Source organism: Antechinus flavipes, chromosome 5 (genome assembly GCF_016432865.1).
Source record: "Antechinus flavipes isolate AdamAnt ecotype Samford, QLD, Australia chromosome 5, AdamAnt_v2, whole genome shotgun sequence".
Lineage (NCBI taxonomy): Eukaryota > Metazoa > Chordata > Mammalia > Dasyuromorphia > Dasyuridae > Antechinus > Antechinus flavipes.
This window is the reverse complement of record NC_067402.1, coordinates 83,744,061-83,761,614: the sequence shown is the minus strand read 5'-3', so window position 1 is coordinate 83,761,614 and position 17,554 is coordinate 83,744,061. Positions and strand designations below refer to the sequence as shown.

Genomic DNA, 17,554 nt, shown 5'->3' with positions numbered 1-17,554 from the left:
TGATTTCCTTGGGATACAGACCTGCTGGGTCAAAGGATGTGTAGTTTTATAGCCCTTTGGGCATAGTTCCAGACTGTTCTCCAGAATGGTTGGATTATTTCATAGCTCCACCACAATGGATTAGTGTCCCAATTTTCCCACACTCCCTTCAACATTTATCATTACCTTTTTTCCTATCATCTTAGTCAATCTGAGAAGTGTGAGGTGCATCTCAGAGTTGTTTTAATTTGTGTTTCTCTAATAAATAGTAATTTAGAGCATTTTTTCATATGACTATAGATGGCTTTAACTTCATTATCTGAAAATTGTCCATATCCTTAGACCATTTATCAAATGGGGAATGACTTGTATTCTTATAAATTTGACACAGTTCTTTATATATTTTAGAAATGAGACCTTTATCAGAAATACTGGCTGTAAATATTTTTCCCCAGCTTTGTACTTCTCTTTTAATCTTGTTTGTGCAAAAACTTTTTTAATTTAGTATAATCAAAATTATCCATTTTACCTTTCATAATATTCTCTAGTTCTTCTTTGGTCATAAATTCCTCCCTTCTCCAAAAGATTGGCTGCGTAAATTATCCCTTGTTCTCCTAATATGTTTATGGTATTATTCTTTATGCCAAATCACCCATACATACAACGTACTTTGGTATTGGGTGTGAAGAACCAAGTTTCTGATATATTATTTTTCAGTTTTCCCAGCATTTTTTGTCAAACAGTAATTTGATTTGACTTTTAAGAAGCTGAAATTTAGGGGTTTATCAAATACTAAATTGCTATAGGCCTTGATTATCATTGTCAAGTGTATCTAATCTATTCCACTGATTCACCACTCTATTTCTTAGCCAGTACCAAATGGCTTTGATAACCACTACTTCATAATATAGTTTTAGATTTGGTATTGCTAAGCCACCATCCTTTGTATTTTTTTTTTCATTAATTCCCTTGATATTCTTGATCTTTTGTTCTTTCCAATGTATTTTGTTATTATTTTTTCTAGTTCTATAAAATAATGTTTTGGCAGGTTGATTGGTATGGCAGTGAACAAATAGATCAATTTAAGAATTGTCATTTTTATTGTATTAGCTCAACCCAGCCATAAACAATTGATATTTTTCCAATTGTTTAGTTCTGACTTAGTGTTATAAGTGTTTTGTAATTGTGTTCATATAGTTTTTAGGTTTGTCTTGGAAGACAGACCCCACCCCACCCCACCCCCAAATATCTTATTTTGTCTACAGTAATTTTAAATGGAATTTCTCTATCTCTTGCTGGTGGGATGTCAGTAACATATAGAAATGCTGATAATTTATGTGGGTTTATTTTATATCCTGCAAATTTGCTAAAGCTGTGAATTGTTTCCAATAGGTTTCTGGAAGTATATCATCACATCATCTGCAAAGCGTGAGTTGTATTTCCAAATTGCCTATTCTAATTCCTTCAATTTCTTTTTCTTTTCTTATTGCTAAAGCCAACATTTCCAGTACAATTTGAACAATAAAGGTGAAAATGGGCATCCTTGTCTCAACCCTGATCTTATTCAATTCTAATTTTCAAGAAATTATTTTCCTCAGTGAGCTTCTGTACCTCCTTTTGGCCAATTTTGCTTTTTGAGGCATTCTTCTCATTAGGTTTTTATATTTCCTTTTATCCCACTTTCAATTTTCTTCCAAATCTTTTCCCCCTCTTCTTTCTCTTTTCCCCTCTCCCATTCCCTTCTTCTTCCCTTCTCCCTTCCTCCCTTCACTTCCTCCCTCTCTCTATCTCTTCAAAATACCTTCTGAGCTCTGCCATGGCCTGAGACCAATTCTTATTGGAGGATTTGGATATAGGCATTGTGATTTTGTTATCTTCTTCTGAATGTGTGTTCTGATTTTCCTTGTCACCACAGTAACTTTCTACAGTCTTTTTTCTATTGTGTACTCATTTTATCAGCCTATTACTCAGCTTTTAACTCTGTTAAAGTAGGGTTCCATATCCAATGTGGAGGGTGCCTATCCCAAACTGTGTTCAGAAATCTTTCTAAGAATCTGACCACAAGCTCTTTTTTCTGCCCTGAAACTGTGAAGAGCACCCCTGTTCCACTGGGCTTTAAGTTCTAGTGTGCTAAGGCAACAAAATCCTTCCTCAGTGCTAGTAAAAAGACCTCCTGTGAGCTGAGGCCTCCAGAAGCTGTCACTGACACCACTGTCTGACACACCTTTCCTGCTTACCTTTCAAGTCATTTTTTTGTGTCTTTGGGCTGAAGAGTATGGAAACCATGGTACTGCCAATGAGTAAGAGGCCAAGACCTATTCTGGCTTGCTGGCACCAGGGGTGCAATGGCGCAGCCTGTGTTGGGACTTCATGCTAGACTCCCACCTTAGTGCCACAGACCTTTTTCAGAAGACCTCCTAAGTTGTCTTAAGTTAGAAACTATTCATTTTGTCTTTTTGTGTGTTCCGATACTCTAAAATTTGTTTAGAGTCATTATTTAAAGGAATTTAGAGCAGTTTGGGGGAGAGCTCAGCAAATCCCTGACTTTATTCCAGAATCTTGGCTCCACCTGCATATTTACTTTTTTAAATAAAAGCTTCTGTTATATCCAAGTGGCAATGAAACTGTGTATACTGTGATCCAGCAATACCATACTAATTCTGTATCCCAAAGAGATCATACAAAAAGGACCTATGTATATAAAAATATTTAAAGTAGCTCTTTTTGCAGTGCCAAAGAAATGGAAATTAAGAGGAATGGCTCATCAACTAGGGAATGGCTGAACAAATTGTGATATATAAATGTAATGGAATACTATTGTGGTATAAGAAATAATGAGCAAGGTGATTTCAGAAAAACCTGAAAGACTTATTACCTAATAGAAAGTGAAGTAAGAAGAACCAGCAAAACATTGTGGCAGTAATATTATATGATGATCAACTTTGAATGATTTAGCTATTCTCAGTAATACAATAATCTAATGCAATTCCAAAAGACTCATGATGAAAAACACTATCCATGTTATGCCCAAAAGATTATAAAATTGTATATACTCTTTGATCTAGCAGTGTTCATTATTGGATCTGTATCCCAAAAAGATCATAAAAAAGGGAAAAGGACCCACATGTGCAAAAATGTTTGTACCAGTTTGTCTTGTCATGGCAAAGAAGTGAAAATTGAATGGATGCCCATCAATTGAGGAATGGCTGAGTAAGTTAGATATAAATGTAATGGAATAGTGTGTTGTTTTCTAAGAAAGGATTAACAGAATGATTTCAGAAAAACCTGCAGAGATTTACATGAATGATGCTGAGTGAAGGGAGCAAAACTAAAAGAATATTATACCCATTGATAGCTGTATATAATATACACAGTATATAATTATACATAGTAATAGCTGTGTATAAAAGATTATGTGATGATCAGCTATGATAGACTTAGCTCTTCGGAGCAAGGAGTGAAGGCAGTGATCCAAGACAAAACCAACAGACTTGGGATGGAGAATGCCATCCTCAACCAGAGGAAAAATTGTGGAGACCGAGTGCTTATCAAAATATATACTATTTTCAAGTTTTTTCTTTGCTTTTTCTTTCTCATGGTTTTTTCCCTTTTGTTCTGGGTTTTCTTTCACAGCATGACTAATATAGAAACATGATCAAAATGACTGTCTATGTATAATCTAAATCAGATTGCTTGCTGTTGTATAGAGACTGGAGATAAAGGAAGGAGGGAGAAAAAAAATTTGGAATTCAAAATCTTACAAAAATGAATGTTGAAAATTATCTTTAGAAGTAATTATAAAAATAAAATACTATTTTGAAAGAAAAAATAAAGATAAATGCTATCCACATCCAGAGAAAGAACTGATGGAGTCTAAATGCAGATCAGTGGATACAATTTTCACTTTATTTTGTGTGGGTTTTTTTTTCCCTTTTGGTGTATTTCTTCTTTCACAAAATGACTAACATGAAAATGTTTTACATGACTACACATTTATAACCTATCAAACTGATTCCCATTTTATGGAATGAAAAGGTAAAAAATAGAGGAAGATAGTTTGGACTTCCAAATTTATTAAAAAAAAATGTTAAGCCCTGGAGTCAGGAAAGATCTGAGTTCAAATCTGGTCTCAAACACTTAACACTTAGCTATGTGATCCTAGGCAAGTCACTAAATCCCAACAAGAAAGAAAGAAAGAAAGAAAGAGAGAGAGAGAGAGAGAGAAGAGAGAGAGAGAGAGAGAGAGAGAGAGAGAAAGAGAGAGAGAGAAAGAGAGAAAGAGAGAAAGAGAGAAAGAAAGAAAGAAAGAAAGAAAGAAAGAAAGAAAGAAAGAAAGAAAGAAAGAAAGAAAGAAAGAAAGATGTTAAAAATTGTCTTTACATGTAATTGGGAAAAATAAAATACTAGTATAAAATGTTCTGTTTCCTTTGTTAATTAGAGTAAGCAAGAGTTAATCTTTATTATTTATCAAATATTAATGCCACTCCTAAATATGTGAATGTTGATTTTAATATAGAAGAATCTATATCATTCTTTATTCTGACCTTCTTTATTTTATTTATATATGTGAATTTGTTGCTATTATTGTTTCTTTAACTACTTGGATATGGACATCTCTCTCCATGATGTCACACAAGTATTCTCATATAGTTTCTCACTTATTGGCAGTCAGATGGTCCAATGGCTACAAAGCTAGGCCAGAAATCAGGAAAACTTCAGACACTTACTAGCTATATGATTCTGGGCAAGTCATTTAATCATTTTTCTTTGCCTCAATTTCCTCAACTGTAAAATAGGGATAACAAGAGCACCAACCTCCTAAGGTTGTTGTATGGATCAAATGAAATTATATCTGTGAAGTGCTTAGCATAGTATTTAGCACACAGAAAGTGCCATGTAAATATCAGGTAACATTATTATTATTTATAATCTTTCTTACAGCACAAAATAAATTTTTCCAAGAAAGAGGCCAAATCGTATAACCCCATTTAACCATATATATCATAGCTAAACAAAAATATGAAACTAAAGAGCATAATCCACATTGATGAAACCTTCTGCAAGAGTTCATCCATTCTTCACTTATAAAATGTTCCGAATTGAAAGGGCAGAAATATAGCTCTCTTACTATAGTGGACTCAGAAATATCTTTAATTCTAATTCACCAGTAGTATCTCTTGCAAGGCAGGACATAAAGTCAAGAACTGCAGCAGAGTAAGAAGTTATCAGATGATGAAGACATCAGGATCTCTTTCCACTATGGACGCTCAAGGACAGTTAAGTTCCAAGATATGCTCTGATTGACATATTTCTTTTTTATGGGTCTCAGATACTGGCCAGCTTGCTTTCTTTTCCTCAAGCCATCCTGTCCTTCTGTTCTTAGAATAAGCCACTGTTCCTTACAAGATTATTCTAAAAGTTCTTACTATTAGTTTCAAAAAAAGGAAAATAGGACAGAAGAAAAAAAGTGATTCCCCCATATAACTTTTCCATTAAAATTCTACTCTGATTCTCACTGTAGTATGGAAGTATCCCTACATTCTCCAAACCTATGCCACAAAGATACATGATCTCATACAGAAAAAGTTTGAATATAGTACTTTACTCATAACAGGTATTTGATGTTTGCTGAATTAAATAGAATACGGATTCTTGATCTATTGTGCAAAGGCCAGCATGGCTAAATTCAGAGAGGCTCATCCCTAAGCCAGCCATAAGGCAAAAAATGTTTTGTTCAGAAACTCTTGAGTTATATATACCTATTGAGTTATATAAGGATTTTTAACAGCAATAATGTAACAGCATATTTAGATTACCTATAAATATTATAAGAAATGTTTTTTTAAAGGAGTGAAAGGAGGGAAAGAAAACAGATTTCTGTTCATTTAAAAAAAAAAAAACAAATAGGGAGGAGTGATATAGATGTGAAATGATCCATAAACTTTCAGATGATATAACTGAATTATGTAAAGAGGGCTTGTTACAATAGCCCTCTGATGAAATTGAAAGCAATATGTAAATATATTCATGTAAAAACTAAACACATCAATAAAACTGAAAGTGACAAACAGAACAAGAAAAATGTGGGAGAGATGTGGTAGACTTAGAAACTACATGAACTAGCAACGAATTGGTTTTGAAGGGAGGAAGAATGAGTAGTCAGGTATAAAAACAAGGTCATAACTTAGATTGACAAGAAGAAGTAGTGGTATCTTTGTCAGAAATATGGAATTTTGGAAGAAATCTGGGTTTGGAAAAATATGGAAACTCTATTATAGATATATATATAGCTAGAGTCTCAAATATCCCAAAAGGAAGAAATCAGAAAGATAAGAAAAGAATAAATAAGGGGACAGGAAAGGGAGGGCAAAAAAGAAAGGGAAAAGAAAGAAGGGACGGGGGAAAGCATTTATTAAGCACTTACTATAATGCCAGGCATTGTACTGACTGCTTACAAACATTACTCATTTGATCCTAAAATAACTCTGGAAGATAGATGTTATAATTATCCCCATTTTACAATGAGGAAACTGAGGTAAACAAAGGTTAAGTGACTTCCCCAAGGTCACAAGGTATCTGAAACAGAATTTGAACTAGGCCTACCTGACTTTAGGCCCAGTGCTCTACTCTCTGCACCATCTATCTAGAGATGATTTACATCATCTCAAGGAAGAAAGGAAGGAAAGAAAGAATAGAAGCAGGAAGGGAGAACTTATAAAGATCTCTCTCAGTATGAAATGCTGTACACTAAGCTCTCCAGGAGCTCCTAGTATAATGGGGGAGATAGCCCATCTAGGAAGCTTCAGAGGACAGTCAAATGCAAAGGTCCCATGATTCTTAGAGGACAGCAGTAAGCAGAAGGTCATGACTCTTCTTTCCTGTTACTCTTTCACTGTCAGTTTCTGGGTTGAGCCATCTCCAAGGACCATGGTGACCAGAACTTTTTTTGCTGGGTTTTCACCCAGGTTCTAAATAAATCAATCTACCTATTTATTTAAGGAACTCTTGATTTTTTTTTTAAAAATGTATTGATTGTAAATACTTGACTACTGACAAAAATAAGTTTTTCATAAATATCATTTAAACTAGTGACAGAATAACAATAATGAAATGTAAAAATCAAATTTTCTGGTTCTATTACAGCCTCATCAAAGCTTTTTAACATAATTTGTTTTAAAAATCTTTCTATGTAAATATAAAACTAAAATAATTTTATTTCTTCAATTCCTACCAAGAATTTAAAAAACAATTTTAAAAAGATAGAGATAGAAATGAGGGGAAAACTTAGAAAAATAACAATTTTAAATCATATTTGTCAATATATGCATATATACTAACCATGAATCAAGGAGCCATTTAACCACTGAATATAGTAGTTTTGTGGAAAAGAAAGGAGGATTTCATTGCTGATTATTGAGAAAGGAAGAAGCAAAACAGCACCAGCTGAAACTGCTAGCGTGAAGGTGCTCAAAAACAGCCTGAAAGGGAAAAAAAAAAAAAAGTTAGTCACCACAAAGATTGAAAGAAGCAAAGAATCTATATATAATGCAATTTTTTAAAAATATGAAATGCATTTAGGACTTTTAAAACTTCATGAAGATGAAAACATCTTTCTTTAAAGGATAGGAATAAGGGTTATTAGACTTGTGATTTCATCGATACAGGAAAGAGAAAAGTACCTCTCTTTGTCTTTGTCTCTCTCAATACACCTTCTCACAATCTTAGAGAATTGTGCAGGCCACTGAGTACTTAACGGACTTGTCCAGAGTTAAACACCCTAATATATTAGAAACAGGGCCTCAACCTAAACCATCTTGGCCTTGAGGGCAACCCTATTGATGATACCACAGTGCCTCTCCAATCTTTACAATCTTCACCAAATTCATATTTTTGGATAGGTTAGTATCCAAGAAACACTTTAAGTAAAATTGAAATTTGGGGCAGATACAGATGGGGAATAGATGATTTCAACATTCCTTTTAGCACTGGAACTCCATGGCTCTGCAAAAATATTATGGAATGTAAAAATAGAGGCCAAAAAACGTGGGCATGTACTAAAGTAAAATATCAATAAAGATGATTTCATATTTGTTAAGACATATTTTCTTTGTTTTCAGAAAATATATCTTAACAAACATGAAATCATCTTTAAGCAAACATACTTATTTCATGATTTTATCCACTTAGCTATCTAGTAACACAGTTACAAAAAAAGTGTGACAATTATTTCAAGTGATTAAAATGCATGTATACAAAAGTCATTTATAAGGAGAAATATCCATAAAGGCAAAATCTTACACAACCACCAGTGTAGAATGGATAAATGAAAGGAAGACTAGAAAGTACACCAACAACAGGAGATTGAAATTTTTTTTAAAATAAAACATATCTTCAATTAAAGTCTTTAAAAAGAGGAATCTATAAACAAATACAATATATTTTTAAAAAGTAAAAGCAACAAAAAATCCATGCCAAACTCCTAAAATATCTGTTTTAAAATGTAACTTTGAAGAAAACGCCACCTTGTGGCAAATAATAGAACTATTTTTTCATCAGCAACAAGTGATTAGGTGTGGTATTCTGTTCTAAAAAGTAGGATAGCAAATGGAAAAGAGAAGAATCTTTCATGTTGTATGAAAATTAAAAATGTAAATATAGGAGAAGTATTTCAATCATCTTTCCTGAAAAGGCATATGCCATTGAACAAAAAGCACAAAACATTCAATAACACAAATTCTAGTACTGGCTCTGACCCATCATAGAACTGAAGGCAAGTGACAACTATCTGTTTCTTAGACTTCTTAGTTAAGCTAAGGAGATGGACTAGAATTCACTGCTGTCAAACTCAAACAGAAACAGATTCCTATGGGCCCATTGTATGGACTCATAAAATCCCAAATTGTCATTACCTATGTTTTACTGTGGGGCAGGTGGGTGGCAGTATAGTAGATAGGTTGCTAGGCCTGAAGTCAAAAAGACGCCTGGAGTCAAAAAGACATCTCCCTAAGTTCAAATTTGACTTCAGATACTTACCTAGTTATGTGACCTGAGAAAGAAACTTACCCTTGTTTGCCTCAGTTCCCTCATCTGTAAAAATCAAGCTGAGGAAAGAAATGGCAAACCATTCCAATATTTTTACCAAGAAAACACAAAATGATGTCATAAAGAGACAGACTGAAAAGTGTTTGAATCATAACATATTCTATTGTATTTTTATTGATTTTGTTAAATATTTATTCATTATACTTTAATCTGACTCTTTCTACACTCCTGACTGCTTCTGCCTACTGGCTCAGAGTTTGATGCTTTTGGACTAGAAGACCTACAAGACCCCTTCCAATTCATATATGCTATGACTTATGAAATGGAAATGTTATCGGTACCAGTAGGAAGTATAAACTTTTTTAAAAGGTTTTTTTTAGTTTTCATTGATCAATTAACATAATCCTGTTAACATGTCATTAACATAATAACAATAAATCATAAAGCCAAAAGTTCTCAGGCACCTAACCTAATCCCCTTATTTTACAGATGAAATTGAAAGACAGAGATGAGAAATAAGTGGCTCAAATTCACAAAGAAAAGTGGCTGACCCAGGACTACGTAAGTCCTCTGACAGTCCAGCCTACACTGTGATTTGAGGACTACATCTATTAGCAATGGTCATTCTAGGAATATTGATTTACTAAGGGAAGGAAGCAAAGTCTGGAGGAATATACCGAAGTGGGGACTGGAGTTTATAAACAGAAGCAAAACATACTGGGACAAAGGGACAAAAAGTAAAGGTGGCCAATGAAGCCATTAATATCACTAAAAGTGAACTCAAGTCCCTCAGTTTTCAAAGCAATTACAGTTTATCAACATATCTAGACTACATTTGTTCCAGTTTCTTATGATTATAAGTAATAAATCTCTGCTTATTTCCCACAGCAAACCAGCCTCACTGCACCAGAGAAAGGCGTAATTTACCACCCTTTAGTAGTAAGCATGTCAGGATTTTAGCACAATTGGCTGGTTCACAAAGTAAATTCAAAGTAGGATTTTTAGAAAGTGACCACCTAGGTACTAGTCTAATATACTTGTATTCCAGAAACTAAACCAAATAAAAAACCCAAGGTACATGGGGTAACTAAGTTTAAATGGTTCTCTAAAAAGAAAAATCATTGGTTACTATTACTCCTAAGCAGGTCAATTTTGGTACATAAAGAAAAATATCATTTATCTTGACAGGATCATCTACATTTTTAAAATATATAAATATCATCCCAAAACCCCACCACTTCTGAGCTACACTGCTGTGAAAAGAAGCATTAGTGGAGGCAGCAGAGTGTTGTGGAAACATAGCCTGACTTAAAATCAAGTCATGGTTTCACACCAGAGTCCTAATATTTACTAGGTGGATTTCCTCCTAGCTCTCTCATTTGCAAAACTGGGGAAATAATCTGTGCACAATCTATGCCATAGAGATGTGAAAAAAGTACTTTTATAAACCTTAAAGTGATAAAGAAATCAGCAATTATTGTTATATTTTCCTAAACATTTCAGAGTATGTTTTCTACCTTTGTCTTCAGCATTATTAAATGAAATAGTGTTCAAGAGCACAATATTGCAAAATCCCTTCCAACATAAAAAAGATTAAACAATTTCTAAAACACCAATCTTTTATCTTGGTTATTTCACATTCAACAATATCTTCTTGATATTTAGAAAATTCAAAATTCTTCAAGAAGTAAAATTAAATTATTAATCTTCATTTTTTAATAAAATATCCTATGTATCTTAGAAGCAAAAGAAGAGTATCATAGAATCATAAGGTTAGAAGAAACCTACAAGATCAAATAGTCCAACTATTCACTTTCCAGATGACTGGCCTCTATTATATAATATATTAAGGTTTACGAAGTCCTTTCCTTTCCTTTACAAAGTTCCTTTCACAATCATGTGAATATTAATCTCATATTACAAATGATAAAATAAAACCTGAAAGGCTAAAAGAACTGTTCAAAATAATTCAGATAGATAAAGGAACCAGAAAAAGAGGCTTTTGATGAATTAGAAAATGCTAAATTTTGAAATGTTCATTATTGAGAAAAATTGTTCGAAAATAGTTTATTCCCATATAAATCACTAAAATACTTTCTAAGACTAAAATAAGTCTATTACACTCATAAATAAAAAGGAATAAAAAGCTCTAAAATTGTTTCTCAAAATTTTTTAAGTTAAATTCTTTTTAAATACACCCAGAAACCTGAGAATTTAAGACACACAGTTGGCGCCACCTCCTGGAAACTCAATTGTACAATCATTAAGGTTAAAAATGGAAAGCTAAAATGCTTCCACATTGATGCCAAGAATATAGCTTCGGTTTAGAGAATCAAGGGTTTCTAGTCCTAGTTCTATCCATGACATCTGTGAGAAATCTTAAATGAATAATGACTCTTCTAGTTACTATTTTTCCCCATATAATAAAGGGATATTTTATATTGACCTCAACCAGCTATCATTAACTTTCTATTACAGGATATTTATTGTGTCTATAATTATCACAAACACATCAAGGAGGGGAATGAAAGAAGATATGCAGATCTGTAATTTCATCACTGTGGGAGATCCCAGTTTAGAAAATACTTCCATCGGTGCAGGTTAGCAACCTCTCTGAAGCAAGTCTTAAGAGTTACCTGAGGCTATGAGAGATTAAGTAATTTGTCCACAGTCAAACCAGTATGTCAGAAGTAGGACTGCAACTTAGGTATTCCTGAATCCACATCTCATCAACTTGCATCTGAATCATAACTTCCACTACAAATACCTGGTATCCAGCCTTCTCTTAAAGAGCCTTCAATGAAAGCGAACCCTCTGTACCCACTTTTAAAAATCAACTAATTGTGAAAAAATTTTTCTTTCTATCAATCCTACCTTTCTACACAAGTCCAGTTTCTGACCTCTGAGACTAAAAAGAAAAAAAAAATCCATCTTCTACATACTAGTTTTTCAGATACTCAAGGACAACTATCATGTAACCCTCAAGTATTTTATTCCCCAAGCTAAACTTGCATTTGTACAACTGATCCTCAAATGATTCATTCACGGTGTTTCTCTGTCTTGGCTGCCTCCTAATCATTTTCTGGTTTTATCAATATCTGATCAAACTGCCACCCAGTATTCAATACAATACTCCAAATATTGGCTTATCATGAAGAATATAGGAAGATTATCACTTCTGTCATCTCATTTTTTATATATGCACACACACACACACACACACACACACACACACACACACGCACTAATTTTCTTGGCTGCCACATCACACTGGTACCCAATCTTAAGCCTTTAGTCCACTAAAGTTCTTAGATTTTTTTTCAGATGAACTTCTATCCCACCATATCTCCATCTTGGTCTTGTTAAATTTATTGTTGGATTGCAAATATAAGACTTTACCTCATTTAAATGTCATTTTGTTATATTTAGCCCAATGTTCTAACCTCTCAAAAATCTTTTTGAATACTGTCTTTGCAATTCTATTAACAATCCTTCCCTTAAAATTTGATCACCATACAATCTATGTATGCCTTCTTCCAAATAACTGGTGAAGAATACTACACAGCAAAAAAACAAATATAAAATGCCTCCAGTGGCATGCCACTAAGAGATCTCTTTCCAAGCTAATACCTACTCTTAATGACCATTCTCAAACTGTTTGTTCAACTAGTTCCAAACCCATCCAACTAAGCTTATCTCTCTCCATTTATTTATTCCCTACAAATGCTACCTATAGGAGATTTCATCAAATGTTTTTGCTAAATCTAGGTAAAATCAAATCTAGACTTAGCAGTCAAGTAACTATCTTAAAAAAAAAATTAAGTATAAACTATTCTTGATGAAACCACATTAGTTCTTTATCATTATTACTTGCTCTTCTAGATTTCACTAAGCATCTCTTTTAATACTATATTCTAACTGATATACCACAGTAAGACCTCAATAAAAAGATTCTCAGGATTAAACATAAGAGGTAACTGACAAAAGTTTAAGTTTGATTGGGGAAGTATATGACAGCATTTTCTACTTCAGCATCTGTATTTTTACAACCCTAAATCCCTTTCCCTTGTCATGGGTTGGGAGAAGAGTGGCGTGAAGAATCCAAGGCAATACGTTAAGTCTGGAGGACTGCAACTTGAAAGATAAGAATTTCCAGAGAGGGAAGATACTTGCCTTGTTAGGAACTCTGAGCTCTTTCAGGCAATACTGGAAGCATGAATGTCCCTGAGAAGAAAAGGTTAACCAGGAGCAGCTAGATGGTACAAGGAATTCCCTTCTAGAGTCAGGAGGTCCTGAGTTCAAATCCTGACTTGGACACTTAATACTTAACTAGCTGAGTGATCCTGGACAAGTCACTTAACTTCATTTGTGTCACAAAAAACCACCACCACCACAATCACAAAATTAATAGTATCTTCAACTTTGTTGTTGTTGCTTTGCTTTTTTTTGTTTGCTTGCTTTTTTTTTTCCTTTTTGATCTGATCTTTCTTGCGCAGCATAATAAATGTGGAAATACTTATAGAAGAATTGCACATGTTTAATATATATAGGATTACTTGCTGTCTAAGGGAGAGAGGTCAGGGGAAGGAAGGGAGAAAAATTTTAAACACAAAGTTTTGCAAAACTGAATGTTGAAAACTATATTTATGTGTATTTTGAAAATAAAAAGCTATTATTTAAAAAAACATAAAAAATAAAAAACCTCTTTTCTAAAAATGAGGACATCTGCCATTCACCATCAGTCCTGTGGTATTTTTTCTCATTTTTCATGATGTTTCAAATACAAACAATAGTGGCTTGACAATTACTAATTCTTTTAGTATCCAAGAATATAGATGAGATAGGTCAAGTAAGTTAACTCAAAATCAAGCAGCTAGGTGATCTCTTACTATCTACTTTTCTTTAATAAAAACTGCTATTATCCACTTGGGTTCTGTCCTTTCCCATCCAAAATTCATTTTCCTTAGAGAAAAGAAAGTTAATAGCTGAAGGATCTCCTCCTATCCAGTTTTCATTTTGACTGTCCTATATACCTGAAACAGTGATTCTTTTTCTCTCCTTTGGTCCTTCTCTTTTGCCCAAAGTAACTTTAAAAAGTCCTTTTCCCTAGCTTTCCTTATAGCTTCATATCATTCTTTGCTTTAGCACTACTGACACAAGTCTTATAAGACTCACGAGTAGAAATTGTTTCATTTTGTTTGTATCTCTAATGCATAGTACAGTGCCTAGCATATGGTAAGCTCTTAATAAATGCTAGTTTACTTACTGTCATCTACTCTTACTTCATTTTCTGGACAGTGTTCTTTTAAAATCCAATCCAATTTAGGGGGTACTTGCTCAATGTATCCACAGTAATCTCTTTAGATAACTCTTTCTCTTCTTCATTAGAATTGCTTATTTGTAGCTTCAGAATTTCATTCTTGAGAACCCTCCATCTTTCCTGGGCCAACTTGTTCTGTAAAACTGGAAGCCATGGGATTCTAACCATCTTCTCTCTGTAGCCTCTGAAGATCATTTTCCAACCCAGACTATCCTGAGACTCCTATCACCTCCAAGAACAAATACAAAATCTTCTGTTTGGCGATTAAAATAATTACCCCCTTCCACTTTTCCAATCATATTCCTAATAGAGTGGCAATGGTAAATGAGTACTCTCAACTTCTAAGAGAAATCCCTTCAGTGCCACCCCAGAAATCAGTTCTTTTTTATCAATGAGAATTAGATCCAGAAATGAATTTTCCTTTGTTGGATTCTCCACCTCTGTAGTAGTAAATAGCAGTAAGGTAAATAAAGACATTAATAACTTCTCTACTCTGGAAAGAGGGCTACAATAGATGTCAAGCTAACTAAAATTCCATGTTGACTTTGGGCCAAGTTTATGATTGCTTTAGTATATGATGCTTTTATCATGAAAATACTTGCTTTTGTCCTCCATTCTACTTGTCTTTATCCAAATGTTCTCCACCACGTTTCCCCGCTGGATCTTCTCATACGAACACACAAATCTCCCTCCTTTTTAACCTATTTTGTTCTTTATGAATGAGGTATGCCTTTCCAAAGCCATATTTTAATCATGAGGTCAAATTTGCTCCATTACATTAGGATTTCTAATTCATTTTTCTTATTACCCACAGTCTGGACACTCATTCATCACCACCTTTCTGGGAGTTCATCCCTGTCAACATTCAGATTTCACAACTGCTAGTTCTTCCCACATTGTAGTAACTCTCTATGGGACTCATATATGGTGGAAACATATAGACAAGTTTCTTCTTTTTTTTATACTTTAAACCCATTTTGATTAAATTTTCACAACTCCAGATGACATTCTCTTGCCACTTTGTTATATGTGCTATAGTTACAGCCAGATGCATTTTATATCTATGATTTAAAATGTGGTCCTATTTTGTCTGTGGCCCAGATGCAATTACTTTAAATCTTCCAACCAGGAAGGAACTTTCATACAAGAAATAAACACAGAAACTTCCATGTACATAACAATGCACTGTTTTAATCTACTAATTTAAGCAAATATATCTTATATTTTAGTTTAAAATTTTTTATACATTCACTAATGAACTTGAGTAAAAATACTTGTTGAACACTAAATTCTTGCATATTACCTGGGCTTGTCTATTTAACTTGATACTTAAGTTAACATTTAAATCAGAGTAGTTATGTCAATATAAAATGGTAAATAATTTTTTTATTTTCTCTAAATAAAAGGAAATCTCAGTGTTGGCCTTCTAGAAATTCCTTTTCAGTGAGTAAATCTAAAGGTAACCAAAATAAAGACAGAAAGATAAAAAGAACACAGTCATAGAGAAGACAGCCAGATTACTGGCTTAAGTAAGTTTGTCTTATTTCTCATTTACAATATATCCAACAAAATCAGGAAATCTGAATATACATACGAAATTCTGTTGACTATGGCATCTTCATCTTCCTGTTCATCTGCAAAAATATTTTTAAAAATATTTTAGCTTTCTTTTATTTCTCATAATAGCTGCATTTGTAATATACTACAATAAGAAAATGTGAACATGAAGAATTATTACACAAATACTAATTTTCAAATATCCACTGCTTTTATTGAGCATAGACCTAACTTCAGTATGACATCAGACAGAACAGTAAATTATGTGCTGCCTAGTAAAACTGAAGAACGGTACCTACTATGGGTAACAAGGCTCTGGTAGAGGTAGAAGACAGATTAAGGGGAAGGAAAAAGCACTTATTAAGCAGCTACTATATGCCAGGCATTTTGCTAAGCACTTTGCAAAAGTTATCTCATTTGGTTATCACAACCTTATAAAATAGATGCTATAATTATCTCTAATTTACAGTTGAGGAAACTGAGGAAAACAGAGCTTGAGTGATTTGCCCAAGGTAATACAGCTGGTAGGAGACTAAGGCTAGATTTGAAAATAGGTCACTTCATGCTCAGGGCTCTATAGCTATCTATAGAAGGAAGCTGTCTAAAGGCACTGAGAAAAGTTAATAATTAGAGCAAGAGACAGGTAATTGAAGAGGCAAACTATTGGAGTAGATGGTATTGAGAGCATACATAAAGAGAAGGATTTTGATAAAGGGAAGGGTCACCTCATTATCAGAAATTGGGGGAAAGAGAAATAACTATGGAATAATATCAAGAATTTTAAATGAAGGGAAAAGAGAGTGATCTTTATTTTCTTAGAAAAGGAAAAGTTTGAGCTCCTTAGCTAAGGGAGGGCAAGAGTGATATGGGAAATCTAAAGAGAGAAAATTTGGAATTGATTGTGTGGGGAGTATTATAGTTAATCGATTAGGAAAGAATAAAAGGACTACCTGGTTGCATTAAATTCCAGCCTCAGATAACATGAATTTATAGTGCTCCCCATCAGCGTGATACTCCAGCTCTATTCAGAAGCCTGTGAAGAAGAGAATGGTAATGCTAGGCTAGAGATCGACAAGGAATGAGCAGTGTTAAATTGGGAAGTCAAGGTAGTCAAGATAGGGAAAGGATGAAAATGAAATTAAAGAAGGAATGATGAATGACCTGATAAAAGTACTGAAGGAGAGAGAAACTGGTAAACAAAATTAATGCAAATAGCTTTAGAAGGAACGGGCACAGGGAAAGCTTCTGATAAAAAGTTGGTGCTCAAAAAGAGGAATAGAAGTTTTTTTAAGAAAATAAAATACAGTTAATGATGAGACTCAAGAGTATGACCTTATTCGTGTGTAGTTAAGGGAGATGGAAAAGAGTAGGAATTTCAATTAGACTGAGGAACTGAAAGATAAAGATTATCTTTATTCATCATCATGAAAGTCCACCAGAATTACAGGAGTTGGGGAGGAGAAGAAAGCAAATTAGCTGAGTACAAAACTCCTTTAAAAAGGATGAGGTAGGAGAAGGTAGATAACCGTTACCATAACGTGAGACTGGAAGCTTCAAAAGAGGAGTGTTTGTCAAATAACGGTGATAGAGCCAGAAGCAGTGTGAAGCCCTCCAGGATTCCTTAGTGCATTTCAGGGGTTTGAGTACAGATACAGT

General features: G+C 33.8%; 1 protein-coding gene across 1 annotated transcript in view; it reads right to left on the bottom strand.

Annotated features, from left to right (window-relative positions):
* The window catches only part of LMBR1 (limb development membrane protein 1), a 177,891-nt gene that overhangs the window by 121,884 nt on the left and 38,453 nt on the right, over nt 1-17,554 (bottom strand). The window contains exons 3-4 of the mRNA XM_051962658.1: nt 15,936-15,975; nt 7,318-7,457 (exon numbers count right to left, since the gene is read on the bottom strand). Coding sequence (XP_051818618.1) covers nt 7,318-7,457; nt 15,936-15,975 — 180 coding nt within the window. The remainder of the gene's footprint in view (nt 1-7,317; nt 7,458-15,935; nt 15,976-17,554) is intronic.